This window comes from Myotis brandtii, unplaced genomic scaffold, assembly GCF_000412655.1.
Source record: "Myotis brandtii unplaced genomic scaffold, ASM41265v1 scaffold634, whole genome shotgun sequence".
Classification (NCBI taxonomy): domain Eukaryota; kingdom Metazoa; phylum Chordata; class Mammalia; order Chiroptera; family Vespertilionidae; genus Myotis; species Myotis brandtii.
Window position 1 is genome coordinate 2,201,944 of NW_005370427.1, and position 19,894 is coordinate 2,221,837.

General features: G+C 50.7%; 2 protein-coding genes across 6 annotated transcripts in view; one reads left to right on the plus strand and one right to left on the minus strand.

The window, feature by feature from the left end:
* LOC102263565 (chromosome unknown open reading frame, human C8orf59) overlaps positions 1-5,542 on the plus strand; it is a 5,899-nt gene extending 357 nt beyond the window's left edge. For 3 of the 5 annotated variants that reach the window (XM_005880361.2, XM_005880360.2, XM_005880362.2), the window contains exons 2-4: positions 3,097-3,213; positions 5,017-5,133; positions 5,408-5,542. In XM_005880361.2, the coding sequence (XP_005880423.1) occupies positions 3,100-3,213; positions 5,017-5,133; positions 5,408-5,479 (303 nt within the window). In that variant the 5' untranslated portion in view covers positions 3,097-3,099 and the 3' untranslated portion in view covers positions 5,480-5,542. Of the gene's footprint in view, positions 1-67; positions 151-2,837; positions 2,992-3,096; positions 3,214-5,016; positions 5,134-5,407 lie in introns of those variants that run through there. The other 2 variants (XM_005880363.2, XM_005880359.2) reach the window with 2 other exon arrangements.
* E2F5 (E2F transcription factor 5, p130-binding) lies at positions 5,526-14,333 on the minus strand (the record flags this gene model as incomplete). Its single annotated transcript, XM_005880375.2, has 7 exons — positions 5,526-6,232; positions 7,392-7,436; positions 9,307-9,574; positions 10,507-10,571; positions 11,468-11,511; positions 13,228-13,389; positions 14,185-14,333. Coding segments are annotated over 7 exons (843 nt in total), but the record flags the coding sequence as incomplete, so codon positions are not given.
* Between the last annotated feature and the right edge of the window lie 5,561 nt (positions 14,334-19,894).

Consider the following 19,894-nt stretch of genomic DNA (forward strand, 5'->3'; position numbering starts at 1 on the left):
GGCCTTTTTGGCCTTGTCTGGCGCCTTGGTTTCCCCGCGCTGTGGGCATTCCCTGTCCCGCCGCTAGGATATACCCTCCCCGGAGCCTGCCGCGCCAGCCCGCGTGCTTCAGGGCCTGTCCCTCCGCGCCGCACCGGCTCAGAGGCGGAGGTGAGGAGTCTGGAGTGGCTGGGGCGTGGCTGCTGTTGGAAGGAGTTTAGGTCGTTGAACTGCTATCGTGCTGTTAACGTGAAAAAACATTCAGACCTGTAAAGAAATTTTGTGAGTTTATTTGTGCCAAACTGTCGACAATTGCCGGGAAGCAATGGACTGAGATAATGCCCCAGAGAATGGCGGGTGCTCCTCTATTTTTATACGTTACAATGGAAGGAGGGACGTAGGTGGGTGGGTTACATGAAATCCACTGGTGATGGACTAGAGGGGCGGGAGAAAGGAAAGGGGAGGGGCCCTGGGATTGGATAAGAAGTAAAATGATGGACACATGCTTAGGTGGGCGCAGGATCAATTAACACGATAATGAAGGAATCTGTGGTCTCTGTCCTGGCGCCTAGCATATTAGGTTGTGGCCCAAAGGGTCCGGAAAAAGGGAGGTTACAAGTTACCCAGACATTTCAAGGGTGTGTTATCTTAGATGCAAAAAGACAGACAGGCTCGGTTAAGGTAAAGGTTGACCTTGTCAGTGAAAATACTGGCCTAGGATGTAACTGCCCACCATCACTGCTTTTAAAGTTTAATTTCAGACCATCCTTTGTGGTGACTGTAGGTCTGAGTTTGCAAGACCGCCATGCAGGCCTCCCCTGAGCTGTCAGGTCAGCGTGTGGCCCCTTTCGTCCACAGTGTTCATTATTTTTAAGTATTAACTACTATTGGGTGAAAGGGTGGCTGTTATGTAGTTGCCTGAGGCCGACTTGGAGGATGTAAACTTCAGACGAGAGATGCAATGTGAGCAAAGGGAAGGAGGCAGGAATGTGCCGGTGTCTTCAGAGAAGTGTGAGCAGCGCAGGTGCCTGGAGAGGGAGAGGAGTGACAGATGTGTCTGGGCCCCGGGTCCAGCAGCTGCCACAGAGCACGTTGCTCCTTGTGCCTTCAGGTTTTTTGCATTAGCAGCTTCATACCATGGGCTATTCAGGGTAGACTGGAGTGCACGTGGCTCGTGTGGGGGTGGACAGTCTTTCTGTAAAGGGCCAGATAGTAAATACTTTAGGCTTTGTGGACCACAGTCATAGCAGGAAAGCACCCACCCATGAGACAATACATAATTAAATGGACATAGCTCTGTTCTAATAAAACTTTATTTACAAAGACAGGTGTCTGACCTGATTTGGTCCATGGGTATTGTTTGCCCAAGCCCATGATCTAACCAAATCTAGGGACTGTAGTAGTAACCAGTAAATATTACATCATATTTTTGTATTGCATTTTTATTTATGCAGGGTCAGGCAAAAGCAGGTTTACAGTTGTCTGTATGGAAAGTAATACCGTAACCTATAATAATAAAAGGGTAATATGCTAATTAGACTGGATGTCTTCCGGATATCATTCCGGACATCCTTCCTGATGAAGCCAGGGTTGGAGGGAAGTCGCCCAGGTCCCAGGTGCCAGAGGGAAGCCGGTGCCGTCAGCCAGAGGAAAGAAGGCCTACTCTTACATGAATTTTCATGCATTGGGCCTCTAGTCCTATATAATAAAAGCCTAATATGCTGAGTGTCCAGTCGGCTGTTCAACCAATCAAAGCATAATATGCTAATGATATGCTAAGGCCACTCTATGATGTGTACTAACCACCAGGGGGTAGACAGTCTACTGGTTGGTTGACCAGTCGCTATGATGTGCACTGACCACCAGGGGGCAGACGCTCCAACTGGTAGGTTAGCTGGCTGCTGGGGTCCAGGTGATCGGGACTGAGCGAGACGGGCTGGACGTGCCTTGGAGCTCCCCTTGGGTCCCTCCCTGGCTGGCCAACCTCCTGCGTCCCTCCCTAGCCCGATCATGCACCAGTGGGGTCCCTTGACCTGGCCTGCACCCTCTCACAATCCAGGACCCCTCAGGGATGTCAGAGAGCTGGTTTTGGCCTGATTCCACAGGCCAGGCCGCGGGAACCCCACTGATGCACGATTTTGTGCACCGGGCCTCTAGTTAATAAATAATAATACAAAAACAAACTTCCATGTATTCACAACTGTAAGCCTACTTTTGCCCACCCTGGACAGGAACGGCCATGTCCCACACTAGCTCTGCGTGGCATTCCCTGATTACTACCGCTGTGACCGTGGGCGCATTCACTTCCCTTTGCATTAGGTTTTTTTAAATCTTTAAAATGGGGATAAACAGGCCTTCCACAGTGTTGTGAGGAGGAAATTAAAGTACATGAAACGAAGGCATAGTACTTGTTCACATAGTCAAAGCTCAGTAAGTCTTAACTATTAACATTTTAAAAACTGTTCCTCACGTGCATTGTTAACGAGATTGGAGAGATGTGTCTAAGGTAGAACTTACAGGCTTAGTTCGTGTTCAGCTATAGAACAAAGAATACCTGAAGTTTCAAGGCAAGAGTCATCTATAGAGGTGACCTAACAGGCGTGAAAGTAATTTAAGGGAGGCGGGGGTAGGAAGTACAGGATTAAGTTCTGATTTTGAGGAGGGGCACACAGGAGAGGACATGGGGCTAGTAAGTAGGAATGAAAAGAAGGAAGGAGTCAGTCCTAGGATGTGATGGGCACCAGAGTGGTACAGTAGCATGTGCACCAGCAGGATGGGTGGCGATGGTTAACATGGTGGGCTGCTGCAGGAAGCTGAAAAAGCAACTGTGTTGATATTAATGTTGATTCAACCAGCAGAAGTGAATGTGGCGCCTTCTATGGGCCAGGCGCTGTAAATGCAGAAAAGAATTAGATACCTACTCTGGACTCCCAACAGCAGAAAATCTAAAGGCGGCAGAAGACATGGAAGTAATTTAATACATGCAGCAACTTAAAAATAACCAGCATTAAGGTGGAATTTCTTAGATTTAATTGGTACCTGCACTCTAAAAACTTAAATTGATTTACAGTCATAAATGTGGGCAGCTTAATTGAGCTCCTTTTCTTTCTTTTCTAGACAATGGCCAAGAACAAATGGAAAGGGCAGAAGCCTAGGAATGTGTTTCACGTAGCCAGCCAAAAACACTTTAAGGGGAAGAGTAAAGCAAAACCAGTTACCACGAATCTTAAGAAGGTGAGTATTAAGCACCCCAGCTTCCTGGTTTACAAACAAAGCATGAAGGTAAAGCTAGCGAGAAACCGAATGCTTTTATTTAAAACAGGTTCTTAGCCTTCCTACAAGGGCAGACAGATTTTAAACATTTGTTTTAAAAAATGGAGAATAACATCCCTTTCTTGAATCCAAATGTACAAAACGAACAAAATTAACTGCAAACCTTTGAGACTCCAAGTAACAGTTTGATAGCTTTATCGGATCTCAGAAATCCCCGTGTCAGAACCAGTCCTTCTCTGACCTCAGGCATATTCAAGAACCTGTCAAGTGAAAATACAGTACTGTGTTTCTTAAAATGCAAAATTTGAAAAGGCGTTTATCTTTTTTGTTTTTACTTCAAAGTATTTGGGAAATAGGAAATTTATTCATCAAGATATATATAGCAGAGTCCTCAGAAAATGTTTTCAAGTTGAAGTAATATGTGGCATCAGCTCTCTGGGACTTAGTAAATATCATGATAGTGCACAGAAATGTAACTTTATTTTTCAGTTTTCATGAACTAGTTGGGGTCAGCTTTTTGATCAAGCGATTTTATGACTTTGGAAATGCTGTAAAGGAAATAAGCAGGTGATATGACGGGTTTGGAGCGACAGTTTCACAGGGAATCATCTTCAGTTGACAGGGGCCAAGACCTGAGTGAGCAGGAGCTAGTGATGCGCAGAGCGGGGAGGCGCCGGGAGCAGCGTGTCCCAGGCAGAGAGCTGCCGAGGCCCAGATGTGACTTCCTCAGGTGGAAGCGCTGGAGCCTCCTGTGCTGGAGGGAGTGTCTGAGAGGGAGGTGTCTGGGTTGGCAGCCTGGTCGTGTAGGTTTCTCAGAAAATGGCCTGACTTACCAGAGGAGGCAGTGGGTGGCCAGGCACCCTGCAAATGGTCAGAAGTTTGTGGCCATGGATTTAAAATGAAGCCACTCACCCAGTTACGATTTTCTAGGGTTTTGGTTTTAGGCTCAGCAGTCTGATCAGTGAGTGTAACTGGCTTGCAGGCAAGTATGACATGGGAGAGACATGGAGAGGAAAGTTCAGTGGTTGAGGAGAGAATGGTCTGGTCTGTGCTGGCTGAGGGAGTGCAGGAACGTGAAATAATGGACGTGGAGGCTGCAGTGAGGTGTACGAGTCCTGACTGAACTATACGTGGACAGGAGATGAGGACCTGGAGACGACAGGCCACAGCATTAGATTGTTGTTGAAGCCACAGGCAGTGACGCCAGGCCTGGAGCTTAGTGAGCTGAGGTTGGACATCTTTCGTGAAGGAGCAAGTAGTCCTGGTGTTGGCAGGTGACAGTGGGGAGGGTGGGGCCAGGGTGTCCCAGGGTGTAAGGTTTACAGGAAGAATAGAACCCCCATCCCACTTTCAGATTCAAGATGGGGGCTGCCGGGTGGCTGTCCTGACTGCCCAGGACCTCCATCAGGGCAAGAAGGTGAGGGAGGCTGAGGCACTGTTAGGACAGGAGCATGGGATGCGGGCTTCCGCCTCATCGGCCAGAGATAATAGCGGGGCCGTCTGGTTCACACTCTGGCCTGCTTACCCAGGTGAAGTGAAGATAGGGGGTGTTCCACATACTTGTCCTTCTTAAGAAACAGCACCTTTGTCCTTTGTCCAGTATTCCCCAATAAGACTGAGAGTTTTAGTGTGAAGCTTGCCCAGAAACTGGTACAATTGTCTTGTTAAGAATTTAGGTTTAACACGGTTAAATTAAGGTTGAGTGTATTTTATCCTTAAGGGTTATAAGCTCATGGATTAATGTTCTTTTTCTTTTTTAAAAAGATAATCATTAAGAACGTTGAAAAAATTAAAAGAATGAATGAAGCTTTTGTGAACATACAGAAGGAGCTTGCTCACTTCTCTCAAGGCCTTTCCCTCGAACCTCTGCAGAAACAGCTGGTGCGTAGAGCATTTCCTTTTAATAAACTGGAGGCTAATAAATTAACCCCCAAATTTCCACAGCCTGTAAGTCGGATGTGATCTTTAGTATTCGGCTCTCTAGTGTACGTGGCTGTGCTGTATATATAGCATATTCATAAACATTATGAACATGAGAATTTATCATGTTTCCAAAGGTATGAGTAGAAATTAAATTGGGTAATAGATGACATATGTAATTTTTTGCACTACTGTTACCTAAATGTTTACACTCTAAATACTTTCCTCCCTCCAGGCTCTTCAGCCGAGTCAGGAAGACAGACCAGTGAATGTTGACGAAGCTACGAGATTAATGGCTCAGTTGTAATGCACCTGGTGATGCATCAGATTCCCCCAAAGACCAATAAATTAAATGCTTTATACAACTTTATTTTTAAAAATCTTGTTAATGTACAGGCATTGGCACATTTTAAAAACCACTACATAAACAGCCCTCTCCTATAATCCAGGAAAGTGGAATGTCAGGAGTCAGCAAACGTGGTGAACTTAAAGTGCTAGAACAAAGGCACTTCACAAACTCTTCACGGGAAGTGACCGTAGCCTCTCGGACACCTTCACTCCATACGTGGCAGTGACTGTCTGTCAGGATTGGAGCGCAGAAATACAGACAGTTTCGTGGCAGTAAAAGCGGAACACAAATAAGTGATGAGCCCTTGGCCATTTTGTTTTTTGATGACCTTAACCTACTTTTAACTTTCCTTTCACAAGAGTAAAAACAGGAGTTAGAATTGGAAGGGAAGCTGAAGTTCCAGAATGCAGTCACTGTAGGGGCTTCGGAGCCCTTTGTCTTCACAGTTGACGTTTTGTGAAGTCAGAGAGCAAGTATTAGGGAAGAAGACGTCAGAATCAGCGACCTAAACAGGCGTTACGTACATTATAAATACTCAGGTTATTAGCAAGTCTACAAGGTTTCAGTTAGAGGTAGATACTGTCCCAGGTGTCCAAGGAGTCTAGTAATTTAGTATCTGGACATCAAACAGGTCACACACTCCTTCACTGTCATCTAAGTTAAAGTTGTAGTCGTCCGCGGGGGTGGGGGAGAGCCGCAGGAGAGGAAACACTGCAAGCAAAGCACAGGCTCAAGGTTAGTGCGGCTCCACACACTCAAAGGCCCATCCGTTAAACTACCGTTTCTATGTTCTACAAGAAAAAGTGGAAAAGCAGTGATCAAGTTAATGACTTGTGTTTACTGTGTATTTGAAAGATTCTCGTTTAAAGATAATTTGTGCATTGACTATAGGTATAAGCTTGAGAAATAGGTTTAAGTAACTATTGGCTGAACTTGTCACTAAAATACATCATTTAAAAACATGGGTATTTAAAAACAAAGTATTTTCTCTACTTTGAAAACAGAACAGAACTAGTCTTAGGCTAATAAATGTGTTACTGTTGTCTCTTTTCTGAAATGTTGAAGGAATCTAAGGTGGTTATGGTTCCGTTGCTGAGTGCAGCTCTGCCTTCCCAGGTCTTGGCTGCACGGCCAGGAGCCGAGACTTGAGGCCCAGAATTTAAGGGAAGGTGAGGCTGACAGTTACCACTGAAGTGATCACAATATTGGGTTGTTCAGTCTGACAGACTCCAGTTTAGATGATGACATGGCCAGGTCAGGAGCAGTGTGGTGGCTTCAGGTTAGTGTATGGGTGACCGACAGCTTTCCTGGCCTTGGCCAGATTCTTGTGGAGTAAAGGACTCGTGTGCCAGCACCTAGCAAGTCTACTCAGTGCAGGCAAGTGTCCCCTGCTGAGAGTCCCCTTGAGAAGGAGGCACAGACCCATGGGGCCGGACGCCCAGGATCTTCTCACCAGTGTTACTGAAGGAGAATTTTCACAACTCGCCATAAGGCACTAAGTACCTAATCAATCAATCCTGTGCCACCTGTAACTTCCAGGGAAGCAAGTCTGCCCCTGAGGGAGGCAGTACAGGTTTAATTAAACTTACAAGTTTAATTAATTCCGTGACGGAGCTCGTAACTCAAATTACTCGTATGTCAAATCAGTTGTGAACGAGTGAGACACGTGATGCTGGGCTGATGTTGTGGCGTTCACTGTGATGTTCACTGCGCCAACTAGCGGTGGGGTATCTGAAGCTGGCTCGTAACCCGAATTTTAGCTCGCAACTCAAAGCAAAAAATCGGCCGAGAGACGGTTCGTATCTCGAAAAACTCGTTAGTCAGGACACTCGTAAGTCAAGGCCCCACTGTACAGTTTTAAATGGCTTACCATCAGAAGACATCAGCTCATCAATGAGATCTCCAGTAACAGATCCTGCGGGAAGAGAAACGTGATCGCGCCTTGTGACATCTCTGCAGCGGGGGCAGCTGGCTCTCCTTGGGCACAGCACACTAAACACGGGGAGTCCGCATCAGCTCCCACTCAGTACAAGTGAAGTACTAGCAGGGAACGATGTTTCCATTCGCACCTACAAGTTTCACTGGTAAACTTCCAAACTCAAGGAGCCCCAAAGCCGCCGCCTCCCCCACAATGGACTCCTGGGCTTTCGCCAGTGAAGCACCATCACTTTCCGTTCCTCCGTCAGCCTCATCTCCAGATCCCACATGGCAGACGGGACTTATTTTGCCTAAACAATACTTCTTGCTTGTTCTTTCTTTCTCTCATGCACCCACTGCCATCACCCTCCTGTGGCCTCAATGTTCTCACAACTGCACAACGGCCCTGCCCTCTGTTCCCCAGGCGTCTTCTCCGGGTCACGTCCCGGCACTCAGCGCCTGTGTGGTACCCCACAGCCACTTCCCAGCCACAGAACTTCACTGGCTACCGCTAGTCCTCACTCAGTCTGTCATGGCCCTCTTCAGCCCGGCCCTAAACTGCCTTTCTTACTATTTCTTGATACAAATCATACACAGAAACTAACTGCTCACACTTTTTTGAATGCTTCGTGAAGCCGGTGGACTGGGTCTGAGGTGAACATTACGAAGCTGGCCTGCTTTATCCCCCATTAGGTTATACTCGGGGGACAGGCATTCCCACGCCTAATGGTAGAAATACGGGGAGCACAGGACGCAGAGGACAGGACACGACCCTGAGACTCTGTGTGTGGTCAGACCTTTCTTTACAGCCTCACCAGGCACCACCGAAAGCAACCTGGGCAGCTGACTCCCGCCCTGTCCTGGGACACGTCCTGAAGGTACAAATGAGACCAGCTTGAGTGACCTGCAGCAATGCGTTTAGACAGACGTGACCGTCACCCCTGTGCCACTCCCCATTCCAGACACAGGCACTGCAGTGAGGACCGAGGACAAGGGGGTCTCTGCGCTCCACAGCCCGACTGCGCAAAGGCAGCCAGGGATGGCAGCAACCTGTGGTCGGGAAATCACTCTACACAGCAAACCTCGGATAAGAGCAGATGTGCACATGGCAGCAGAGGCACAATGGAATACTACAGAAAACTGCACTTCAGGCCCGTTAAACACTGCTGAGCGTGCAGAGCTCCACACAGTCTCAGCCACACTGCACCCACCACTGTGTGTTTCTGGATATACAATCAGATTGTGTGTGTAAATATATCTTAATAAACAAATCCATAATAACATAATTAAAATACTTATATGAGAATACAATTATAATTATACCAAACTAATAATAATCCTATATAATAAAAGGCTAATATGCAGACTGACCGAACAGTGGAACGACCAGTCGCTATGATGCGCACTGACCACCAGGGGGCAGACACTCAATGCAGGAGCTGCCCCCTGGTGGTCAGTGCACTCCCACACAGAGAGCACCGCTAAGCCAGCTGGGCTCACGGCTGGTGAGCGCAGCAGTGGTGGTGGGACCTCTCCTGCCTCTGGCAGGGCTAAGGATGTCCAACTGCTGGCTTAGGCCCACTCCACCTGGGGAGCGGGCCTAAGCCATCAGTTAGACATCCCCCGAGGACTCCCGGACTCTGAGAGGGCGCAGGCCGGGCTGAGGGACCCCCCCCCCGCCCCGCCCCATCTAGTAAATATAAAAAGACAGGATGTTTCTCATAAACCTGTCCTGGCGCTGGACACACACTGCGTCACTCTTGCTGATTACACTAAGCTTCCTATTTCCCTCCTGCATCAGGTGACACTCACTAGGCCAGACAAATTCAGAAACGCTCCCCTTCCTAAGACGGAGGCTCTGGGCCCACCTGAAGCCGAGTCTGTGGCCGGGATGTGCTGGAGGCCGGGGCTCCTCTCAGAGGCGGGCGGCCCCGGAGGGCTCGGCGGGGTGGGGCTGGGCTTGTGCGGAGTCCGGGGAGTCGAAGGCTGAGAGGGGGGCTGCGTGAGGTCGTCCGGTGGGGGAACAGGGAAAACCACAGGCTGAGACGAACTGGACTCTTTATTTATCAGCAGCACGTGGATGGGGCCCGAGTGACTCTTGAGGTTGATCTGGTACTTCTTCTGTCCATTCTGACCCTTGAAGTTGTGAAGTGTAAACAAATTGAAAATGAGATCAAGCTACTAGGGAGTAACTAAATCCACACAAGAGAGAGGCAGTCGGTCAGGACACTGCGTGGAGACCACGAGCAGGACGGGGAATGGAGGCTCTAAGCTCCTGCCCCTTAAATTAAGTTTTTCTCAAAAAAAAACCGAGCTTCACAAACTCTGAGTTGCAGACTTCTGGCAGACTCCCTTTTACCGTCATGGCTGCTCACATCCTCCGTGGGGACCCCCTCCCAGTGTGGGCCCAGCACATTGCCCCTCAGCTGCTTCTATCTCCGGCAGCAAGCACACAACCACGGACTTTTCCTACAGAGGCGGGTGCAACGTCCCTGCATTTCCAAGTGACCCGGGTCCCGAGGCTGCAGAGCCCATCACGTGAACTCCCACATCCAAGCCTCCAGGGTGGCGGGGGCGGCCATGGTGACGGTGGTCACCTTTGTCTACCCCTTCCATGGTTGCTACAGCTTTCGAATGAGTTTGTTTTAGGAACTCCGAATCCCAAACTAAATTCATGAAACTTGGACACAGCAAAGAGTTAGTACATATATGACTCAATGAGCCAGATGTGTTAAAATGACCCAATTTAAAACCATGTATTATTGTTTATATTTCAATTGAACTTCTTCCTCAGACAGGACTGGTACATGGGTTGCAGATATAGCCAAACTGATGCTTTGAGATTACTGACTATATCATGACTCGTGAAATCAAATTAAAAAAAATAAAATGTTACACAATTCATTTAGTCATGTCTACAATTTTACCAAAGTACTGAAGACACCCAGATTCAGTATCAAGACCCTGGCCCTGATGCCTGAGAGTTCACACAGTGAGCTCGTGTGCGGAGGAGACACATAGGGCCTCCCTCCTGAGCCAGCGGGTCCGCTCTGACCAGCCCCACCTACCATCTCTGGGAGCGGGACCTCCAGCTGCGTGCCAGCAGGTGCCTGGATGGCCAACAGTGTGTCACCTGTCAGAAAACACAGATGTTTCAATTTTAGGAAATAGAGTGGCAAGTGGGTGGGCCCTGGAGACAGAGGCTTGGGTTCGAATCCCAGGCTCCGGCATGACTTTGGGGTCTTCCTTCTGTAGAGCAGGGGCTGTAACCCCACAAGGCTGTGCTGAGGAGAACGGAGGTCAGACGTATGAGACCTCAGATCAGGGCAACACACAGCCTTGATCTATCGCTCTCATGAACAAGCTCAGCTCCAGTGACTTGTTAAATCTGAGACGCTGACAGCTTTTTAACGTCAACTAAATCACATTGTTTACTTGAAGTAGCTAAGATGTTGTGATGATCGGGACACCAGAGATGTGCAACACACTGAACTCGGGAGCGTGAGTGAGCTCACTTGTGAAGCCCCATCCCACCCTCTCTGTGGAAGACAGCCTCCGGGTGGTGGCCGAGTCCAGCGACAGCCACACCCGCCTGCAGTCAGTGACAGGCTGTCCTCCTGGCGGGCATGCTACTGAGACGTGTGTGCACAGCCCCACTACGTGGTCATTTCCGGAGTCACACGAGGCGGGTGGGCTGGGGGAGGCAGCTTTCCTCGTCATCCGCACCTCCTGCCTCCTCTGGCTCTGTCTGTGCCCAGCACACTCGCTGCAGTTTCACAGACAGAGCGATGAACCGAGTTCAAGTTGGTCCCTGACTGTGACTGTCATTTAGCCCCAATCTGACTGAGCTGCCCCTCCCTCCCCGTTTACTGCCAGCAACGCAGACAGCGACGTGAGCGGGCAGAAACGCGAGCGGCTGTGAGCACAGCGCACTGCAGAGCGAGACGAGGAGCCCACGCAGACCCTGGCCCGGTGACCCCGGATTCCGAGTCTCCACAGCAGCAGTCAATCGAGGCGGCACCGACTCACCATGGAAGCAGTTGCAGATGTCCTCGTGAGTCATGTAGGAAAACGTGCAGGAGTTAAGGAACACATTTGCATCAAGCTCTAGGCATTTCCATGAATAAACCAGAGGCCTAAACAAACACCACGACTGAATGCCTGCAGGGCTGCCGCACACAGTCAGGGGAGAAAAGCCGAAGTCTTCAGCCTGCAAGAGCAGAGGCGAGCCAGCAAGGGCGCCCAGAGGGCCCGGCTGTGCTCTGGGTTCTGTGGCCGGCGGGCCCTCGGGACAGACGGAACCTCTTCCTCAGGAGCCGGGCAGCGAAGTGGAAGCCACAACCAGAGGCCTCCACACCCACAACCTTCCTGGGCGCAGTTTGGGTCCTGGGAGTAGCCGGAACCTTGGAAAGCCGTGCAGCAAAGTCCAAGGTCAGCCAGTTCAATGGGTGTGGAACCTTGGGGCTCCACAGGGCACAGCTGGAAACCCCCAGTTCTCACACTGAAGCTCTGACCAACAGAGAAAGTGACACGAGAGCTCACGGACCTGTGCACCCAGGACGAGATGACACGGAGACTCCCTGACCTCAGGTAGGTCCAAGTTCACACGGCACGAGGCTGATGCAGGGGAATGTCCCAGAGAGCAAAGGGGCATATCCAGGCACCGCAGACATCAAGGGGACAGTGACGTGGAAACTCGGGGTGCACCCCTCTTCCTTCTAACCTGGCAGATGGGCCAGCCTTGGACCCACCCTCTGGGAGGCTCCACCGCTAAGTTAGTATCAGGCGGAAAGTATCCCGGGTTGTCCACCCACATCGACTTCTCAAAGCTCTGAGAGCTGCTGAATGTTCACCCTCCAGAGCACGGACATAGGGGTGGGCCCGCGAATTCGTTTGGTCTGGCCCTGCCAAGGCACTAGTGGTGAGCTAATTAAACGTTTGACCAAATACAGCAGGCTGATAGTTAAGTTGATCAATCTGTATGGCCCAAGAACCGCGGTCGGCAAACTGCGGCTCGCGAGCCACATGCGGGTGGGTCTTTGGCCCCTTGAGTGTGGCTCTTCCTAAGCCTTAGGAGTACCCTAATTAAGTTAATAACGTTGTACCTACCTCTATAGTTTAAGTTTAAAAAATACGGCTCTCAAAAGAAATTTCGATCGTTGTACTGTTGATATTTGACTCTGTTGACTAATGAGTTTGCCAACCACTGCCCAAGAATGATGTTATAAATATCCAACTGGCCCCTGGCAGAAAAAAGGCTCCCCACCCTATTTACAATAACCTACGCACTTCACAATGGTGTCTACAATTCACGGAAGCCCCGAGCATTCGGCCTGTGTATCGCTGTCTAGCAATGGGTAGACGGAAAGTAGACGAAATTTCTTTTCTCAATGAGACACAGGAATGATGGACAGACTATATAACTTAAAAAAGCAAAATTTTTAAATTGTTAGAAACATAAAATTAAAACGTTACATTTATGTCCTAAAGTTAAATCTCTAAACACAGTGGGACAAAGCACCCAACTCCTGGCTGGGAGAACGTCAGGCAGCACGTCCTCCCCAGCTGGACGTGCACCTGTAACTCCTCCTCCCCAGCTGGATGTGCACCTGTAACTCACCCTCCCCAGCTGGACGTGCACCTGTAACTCCTCCTCCCCAGCTGGATGTGCACCTGTAACTCACCCTCCCCAGCTGGACATGCACCTGTAACTCCTCCTCCCCAGCTGGATGTGCATCTGTAACTCCACCTCCGCAGCTGGATGTGACGTGCAACCATGGAAAGGATATCTGCTGTTGATGGCGTCATCCATCACATTTCTGATGCTCTGCTGCAGCCACGACTTCTGCTGATCCAGTTCCCTTTCCTTCAGGTCCAGGTCCTCGACCTCGGCTCTGAGGTCTCGCAGTCTCTCCAGGACTTCCTTAGTGTTGCAGCCAGCGCCCACACCTCTGCACACAGGAGCATGAACACGCCACGTCAGACCCAGGTCAACCACAGCACCTGAGTGTTACAGCACTAACACTGACGGAGCAATGTGTTAAAGACAAAAATCTTTACACTCTTATAAAAACAAAGGATTAAAAAATTTAATTACGACGCCTCAGAACATGATTGCTTAGCATATTTCTTGGCAAGAACAGTGAAATTTCAAGATTTCCCAGCATGTTTTAGCATGGTGCCTGTCACCTGGAACGTCAGGCTGGTGACAGATACACCAAAAAGATGTCACAGCCAAACAGTCAACTTGGACATCTCAGATGTAGACTGAGATACAGGTAACAGATTACATATTTTGGTGGGATTTTAACCAAAATAAAAAAATAAAAAATGAAGGTCAAAGGGGACAAATATGCAAAACAGAATGCATTTGTCACAAACATACAACCAGATCACAGTTAAGAGACAACGTGCATTTCAATCAACTGTTATTTATAAGGCACATGTTCCCACAGGTAAGATGTAGTTCCTGCTTCTCAAGGCGTTTGTATTAATTTATTAGCTGACAAACACTTGGGCAGAGAGGGATTAATGACTCAGCAGTGTGTGGGGCGCCGTGCGGGGCCTTGGGGAGAACGTATGATGTGAGTTTCTAAGAGTGTAAATTAAACCGCAGGGAGCAGGGCCTAACCCAGCAGTCGCAGGCGGGGACGTGCGCAGAAGCCCCGGGCAGGGCCAGGCGGTGGGCCGGGCTCTGCAGCGCTGGGAGGAGCAGTCTCCGAGCGGAGCCCGGCCTCGCGACTTACTTCCACTGGATGCTGTTTTTGGACTTTTTCTCAATCAGGTCGATCCCTTCCAAGACGTTGGTGATATCATAAATTCTTCTTTTCTGCCTCACAGCCAGAGTATCTGCAGCCTGTTTACAGGGGGGGCGGACAATGAAATAAATTACAATTCATATTTTAAAGCCAGAAAGGCCTGGCGATTAAGTGCACAGCACGATGGCCCAGGCCCAACTCGGCGCCAGCGGTGGCTGGAACAATGAGGGGGTTCAAGCAGCTCTCCCACCCGGAGGCCCACGGACGCGACTCCATGTAAAGTCAGCAGATGCTGAAACGGCAAGAAAATGGAGAGGTGGCGGCACAGAGCCCGCGGGATAAAAGAACAGCGAGAACACCTCCTGGCACCGCACGGGCTAATCCCGGGACGGCCAGCTGCCGGCCCTGCCGCGTCCTGTCTCATCTCCCTGTTCGTAAACAGTCCTGACTAAAGACAGCTTCAACTCTCTTTTGAAACTTTTGAAAAATTGTATCTCGGTAATTTTAAAAATAATTCAGTCAACTTACTTGGGGTAAATTCTGAAGGACACACGTGGCAAAACCTGACATACACGATGCGCATTTTGGAAACACAGTGAGAACCCACACGGCAAATCCCTGCCACACGCCCCCCGAGGCGCCAGCAAGCAGCGCACCGGCGCGGGGCTCACTCGCGGCCACGGGTCAACAAAAATGTCCGCTTTCTGGCGAATTCAGGAATTCCAACCATTCCCACTCACATTTCTGACATCTGTTGCCTAATAGGACGAGTGGAAACTAAAGAATGGGGACCCGCGGCTCTTTTTCAAGTGGATTCGGCAACAGCCTGCGGAACGCGGCTCAGTCTCCATTCCTGCAGCCACGAGACCCGTGTCCGTGCCCCGTGGCTAGCACTCCACCCAGACCGTACAGCGCACGTGACCAGCCCTCTCAGGGCATTGCTCCCTTCCTGATTCTGTATAAAAGCAGCTCCTACAAAACCCATAATTTTGCAAGCTGGACCCCCTTGTCCGGAGCAAGTGTGACCGACAGCTCACCTCACCGGCGTCTGGAACCTGTGAGGGCAATGCTGGGCCTAAGAATCCATGTGCTGTGCCACCAAAACGTGCAGGCGACTCCTGCCCGCCTCTCGGGTCTTCAGGGGGAAGTGGCAGACAGGCAGACCCAGGCAGTTCCAACAGGACCAGCCTGGGCTCAGCAACGCTCCGCTTACCTTCCTGCCGCGTCCCTGTGGAGTGTGAGGCTACTTTTCTGAGGAGCAGCAGCCACTGCAGATTTAACTGCAGAAACTGGAGTTGTGGGCACAGTTCTCACTTTCCTCTGACAAGGCCCTTGAGAGGGAACCCAGGGCCCCCAGGTGGCTGGGTCCTCCCAGCAGGTGCTCAGAGCAGGGCTCCCGTGCGCTCCCCCGGCCCCCAACGGCCCCCCACCTGCCAGCTCATGGCTGGAACACCAGGGTGGTCACAGGAAACAGACCACAGGAGCTGTCCTTGGTCCTTAGGCAAAGAGCCATCAGGTCTCACTTTTAGCTCAATTTTTAAAGTTTCCCACTATACAACTTACACATTTAGCCCTGGATTTCCAAAACTCAACATCATTTCCTTCTCTTTACACACATGAGCATATGCACAGCCGACAAGCACAGAGCACGCGTGGACAGGACCTGCAGGAGGCTTGCACTTCAGCAGCCACATCAGCCCTGGCAGTCAGGTTGGAGTGGGGGGGCACTCCAAGGTGTCCCAGGGCCCAGCGGGGAGCAGGGAACCAAGGGGCAGCCACCCTAACGCGGAGGAGCGGGGGGTTGGGGGGGTCCTGGGAGGCTAGTGGAGAGGAGAAAGGGTAACCGGGTGGGAGCACTGACACCTGACCCTCGGGATGGCTCTGAAGGGCCACTGTGGGCCAGGTCACAGCTGTCTGGGCAGTGACGGACCCAGAGCCTTAGTGGAGAAGAGGTGCCAGCGAAGGAGGGAACGCTGGGCAGTGCCAGGGGCTCTGGGCAGTGCTGTGGGGAACTGTGAGGCCTCTCTAGAATGTCATTTCTTCCAAAGACGCAGGTAAGATGGCAGACAGGTAGGCATCTCCTTGTGATGGCTTTTTATTTTCTCTCCAGTGGGGGTGCAGTGAAGGGGGAGGGGGCCGTGGCTGAGAGAAGCGGGGCAGTGTGAAATCCCCCTGGGGCAGGAGAGTGAGCAGCAGAGCTGGACCCCTCCGCGTTTCTCCAACCCTGGAGACCGGCCTTGGTGCCGAGGGGCGCCCAGGGCAGGGCGGCGCACCCCACCCCAGCGCCCTGCAGCTGCCGAATAAACAGCCGCGTGCATCAGGGCTACCGACAAACCCTGCACCGGGACGTGACCTGCCTGGCCATGAAGGAAGCATCTCATTGCACCACCCCGGCTCCTCTGCCCAGGGAAACACACAAGCAAACAGAACCCTCAGGGGAGAACAGGTACGCCGGAAACCTCCCCTCCAAACACTGAATCCTCTTCTAACAATGTCACCAACGGGAGCCAGGGGGTGCCTACAGGTGGGGCACCATTCAAGAGGGAACCCTGGTGGGAGGTGCTCAAGACAATGAACCAGGTGAGATCCCTGACAGCACCGCACCTGCGCGGTGACCTGGCGCTGCCCAGCATCTCCCCCACTCCCTGGCACCTGCCCTGGGACAGTGTGAGCGCTGGAGGGCGGGTCCCAGGTAGCTGTTTGCTTAGGATTAGCTGCAGCTCATTTGCCCAAGAGTATTTTGAGGGCACAGGAGGCTCTGAACATGAAACAGTAACTAGGGAAACACCTGTCCCCAGGTTCTCATCTCAGAGCAGGTCGCTGCTCTCTGCCGGGACCACAGCTGTCAGGACCCGTGTGCAGTGTTTGGACTGCAAGCATCCGAACGCACAAACACACAGGTGACACTACCTATGACCAATGCGTTACACACACACACGCACACGCAGTGAAGGTCCTAGCAGTACGGTGGGAGGAACCGCGTGGCTCAGCACGGCTGCCCATGATCTATTTCAATGAGAATTTTAAAAACCTTCAACCGTGCCCCGCAATGTGCTGTCGATGTCAGGATTTTAGCTAATTTCAAACACGGTTAGAGATTATGAACAGAGAGCCTTGTAAAGCCAGTAACAGGACCCCTGTTACAGACCTTTCCCAGGCAGAATCCAAGTCAACGCTCAACTGCGCTGTGAAGCAGTTATCATTCTGTTTCACAGGACAGATTCTGAAAGCAAATGGATACTCAGGTACCAATTGGCATTAATTATATATTCGTGACATACATTTGTGGCAAAACTTCAAATGTTTCTAAAAGACTTAAATAAATGGGTGTGCAGTCAAAGGTCCATGCTACCTAACTCCCTGCAGGCGCAGTCCTGGTACCAGAGTCCACCAGCACTGCCCCCGGAGTGAACACATGGTCTGAAAAAGCAGGAAGATCTTCATCTCCATTTACATATTTATTAAAAAATAATAAACGTTAACAAAAAGTGGCGCGCATGTCTAAGGCTTGGGACTGCGGCTGACATTGTAGAATGAGGTTTGAAAATGAAACAGTCCCACAGAAAACAGGGATGACTCGGGCGGTGCGAGTGCTCTCAGGGGACTGCAGGGGACACCGGATCCTGCGGGAATGAAAAACCGAGGAACTACCTTCCTCCCCGCACAGAGGCCCCCCGAGCGCACGGCCTCTGTAGTGCCAGCTCAGCCCTGGCCCCGGGACTCCCTAGACACCGCAGGCACGTTCCCCACCCACACTCGGGAGCTTTGAAATGTGTACGCTTCCAATTTGTTCCAATTTTTAGTTTTTGATTTTTAATAAACTGCATAAGCTTTTTCAATGGAACTTCATTTTTGATGTTTTACTCGAGAAATGCATGGCTAAGAGGCAGCACTGTGTCCTGTTCTTCAGAAGTACATGTCAGAGGTTAGAAAGAGACGGCATCCTGGTGGTCTTGGGTGTTTCATGGCACCCAAGACATGCGAAAGTGAAGGCTGATATAATTTTTCATATTTGCGATACTCACAAAAATTGTTTCTTGAACTGCTTCTTAAAAAATATCAAGTGTATAACTCAAAAGTGTCTATAACTTATGGTGAAATGGACCACCCAAAGTAAGAATATAAGAAAAAAATGATTATAATTTCAAGTTACATCAAAAACGTAATGATAAAAAACAAAAAGGTACAGAAAATGCGTTAATGGTATTTTTCTACGGCGCACAATAAGAAACATCATTGGAAAGACTTCAAAGTAGATTTTTTTAGATATAGATTTTACACATCATATATATGTAAATGAATGCAAAATGTATGTAAATAAACGGTATGTTTTTTCCAGATATATGTAAAAAAGGAATGATACTCAAACTGTTCTCTAGAAATAAAAAATCATTAAAATAATAAGACAATGGTATTGCAGAAGCCTCTGACCTTTTAGGAAATTGTGATTAAATATTAAACCCACTTCCTGCTCAATGATTCCCAGAGAGTAATTTCATGGGCAATTGCAGGAAACAGGAGGAAGCCAAGAACCCAAGGGCAGTGGGTGCAGCTGCCTCATCTCCGAGGCAAGTGGAGGGAGAAGCCTTCAAAGTCAGCCCTTGGAGTTCAGTTTTCTCTGGGAAACTCCAAACTTGCAACATTCCTTTTATTCAAGTCAAGGGCTACAGGTGAATTTCTAGGTTTTGCACAGTAGCTGCAAGCTGTGTGTGGTGACATCCTCACGACTACCTGTGAAGAAGGCATTTTAACTTTAGTTCATGACCATTTCAGGAGTAGCTGGAGGGGCCACGAAGCACGTTAGGGCGGGAGGAAGCTCGGGACAGCACTGGAGGCACCACAAGTGCAGCCGCCCATTTGTTCAAAGCACAGCCACTGAGCCAAGTCACAGCCGCTCCCTGAACCCCGGCGGCACCCAGGGAAGCCGGGGCCTGAAGACACCCCACCCCCGGCCATCTCAGGGGATGCCTGGAGGATGCAGTCAGGTGGGCCTGTGGGCCCCGGGTGCGGGCACAGTGCTGTGTCAGCCTGGGCTCAGGACAGCGCCTGGGGTGTCTGCACTGACTGCTTAGACTTTGCATCATTTGCGTGTTTACAGCCTGGTTCGCACTTAAACTCGGCTTTGGGCTGTCCCCGTGCGTCCCTGGGCGCTGTGCATCTGACCCCTGGCTGGGCGGCCAGCTCGGGTGCGTGACCACCGGCCTCCACTCGCGCGGTCCTTGGAAGGACCTGAGCTGGAGCCCAAGGCAGGCGCCCCCACGACCCAGGCGACCCTAACGGGACAGAAGAGCCCGCCGGTGACCCTGCAGTCCCACCTTAGAGGTCTGTGCCTCGTGCCCACGAAGTTACACGCAGAAAGCGCCGCCCCACGCAGGGCCGGACACTCACTCCGTTAGCGGCGGGGCGGGCCCGAGGGGAGGGTCAACCGCGCTCGCTCTGGTTCGGAACAAGCGCCCACGGTGGCCCCGGGCAGCCCATGGAAACCACCGCGTCCCCGGTGACCCTGCAGTCCCACCTTAGAGGTCTGTGCCTCGTGCCCACGAAGTTACACGCAGAAAGCGCCGCCCCACGCAGGGCCGGACACTCACTCCGTTAGCGGCGGGGCGGGCCCGAGGGGAGGGTCAACCGCGCTCGCTCTGGTTCGGAACAAGCGCCCACGGTGGCCCCGGGCAGCCCATGGAAACCACCGCGTCCCCCC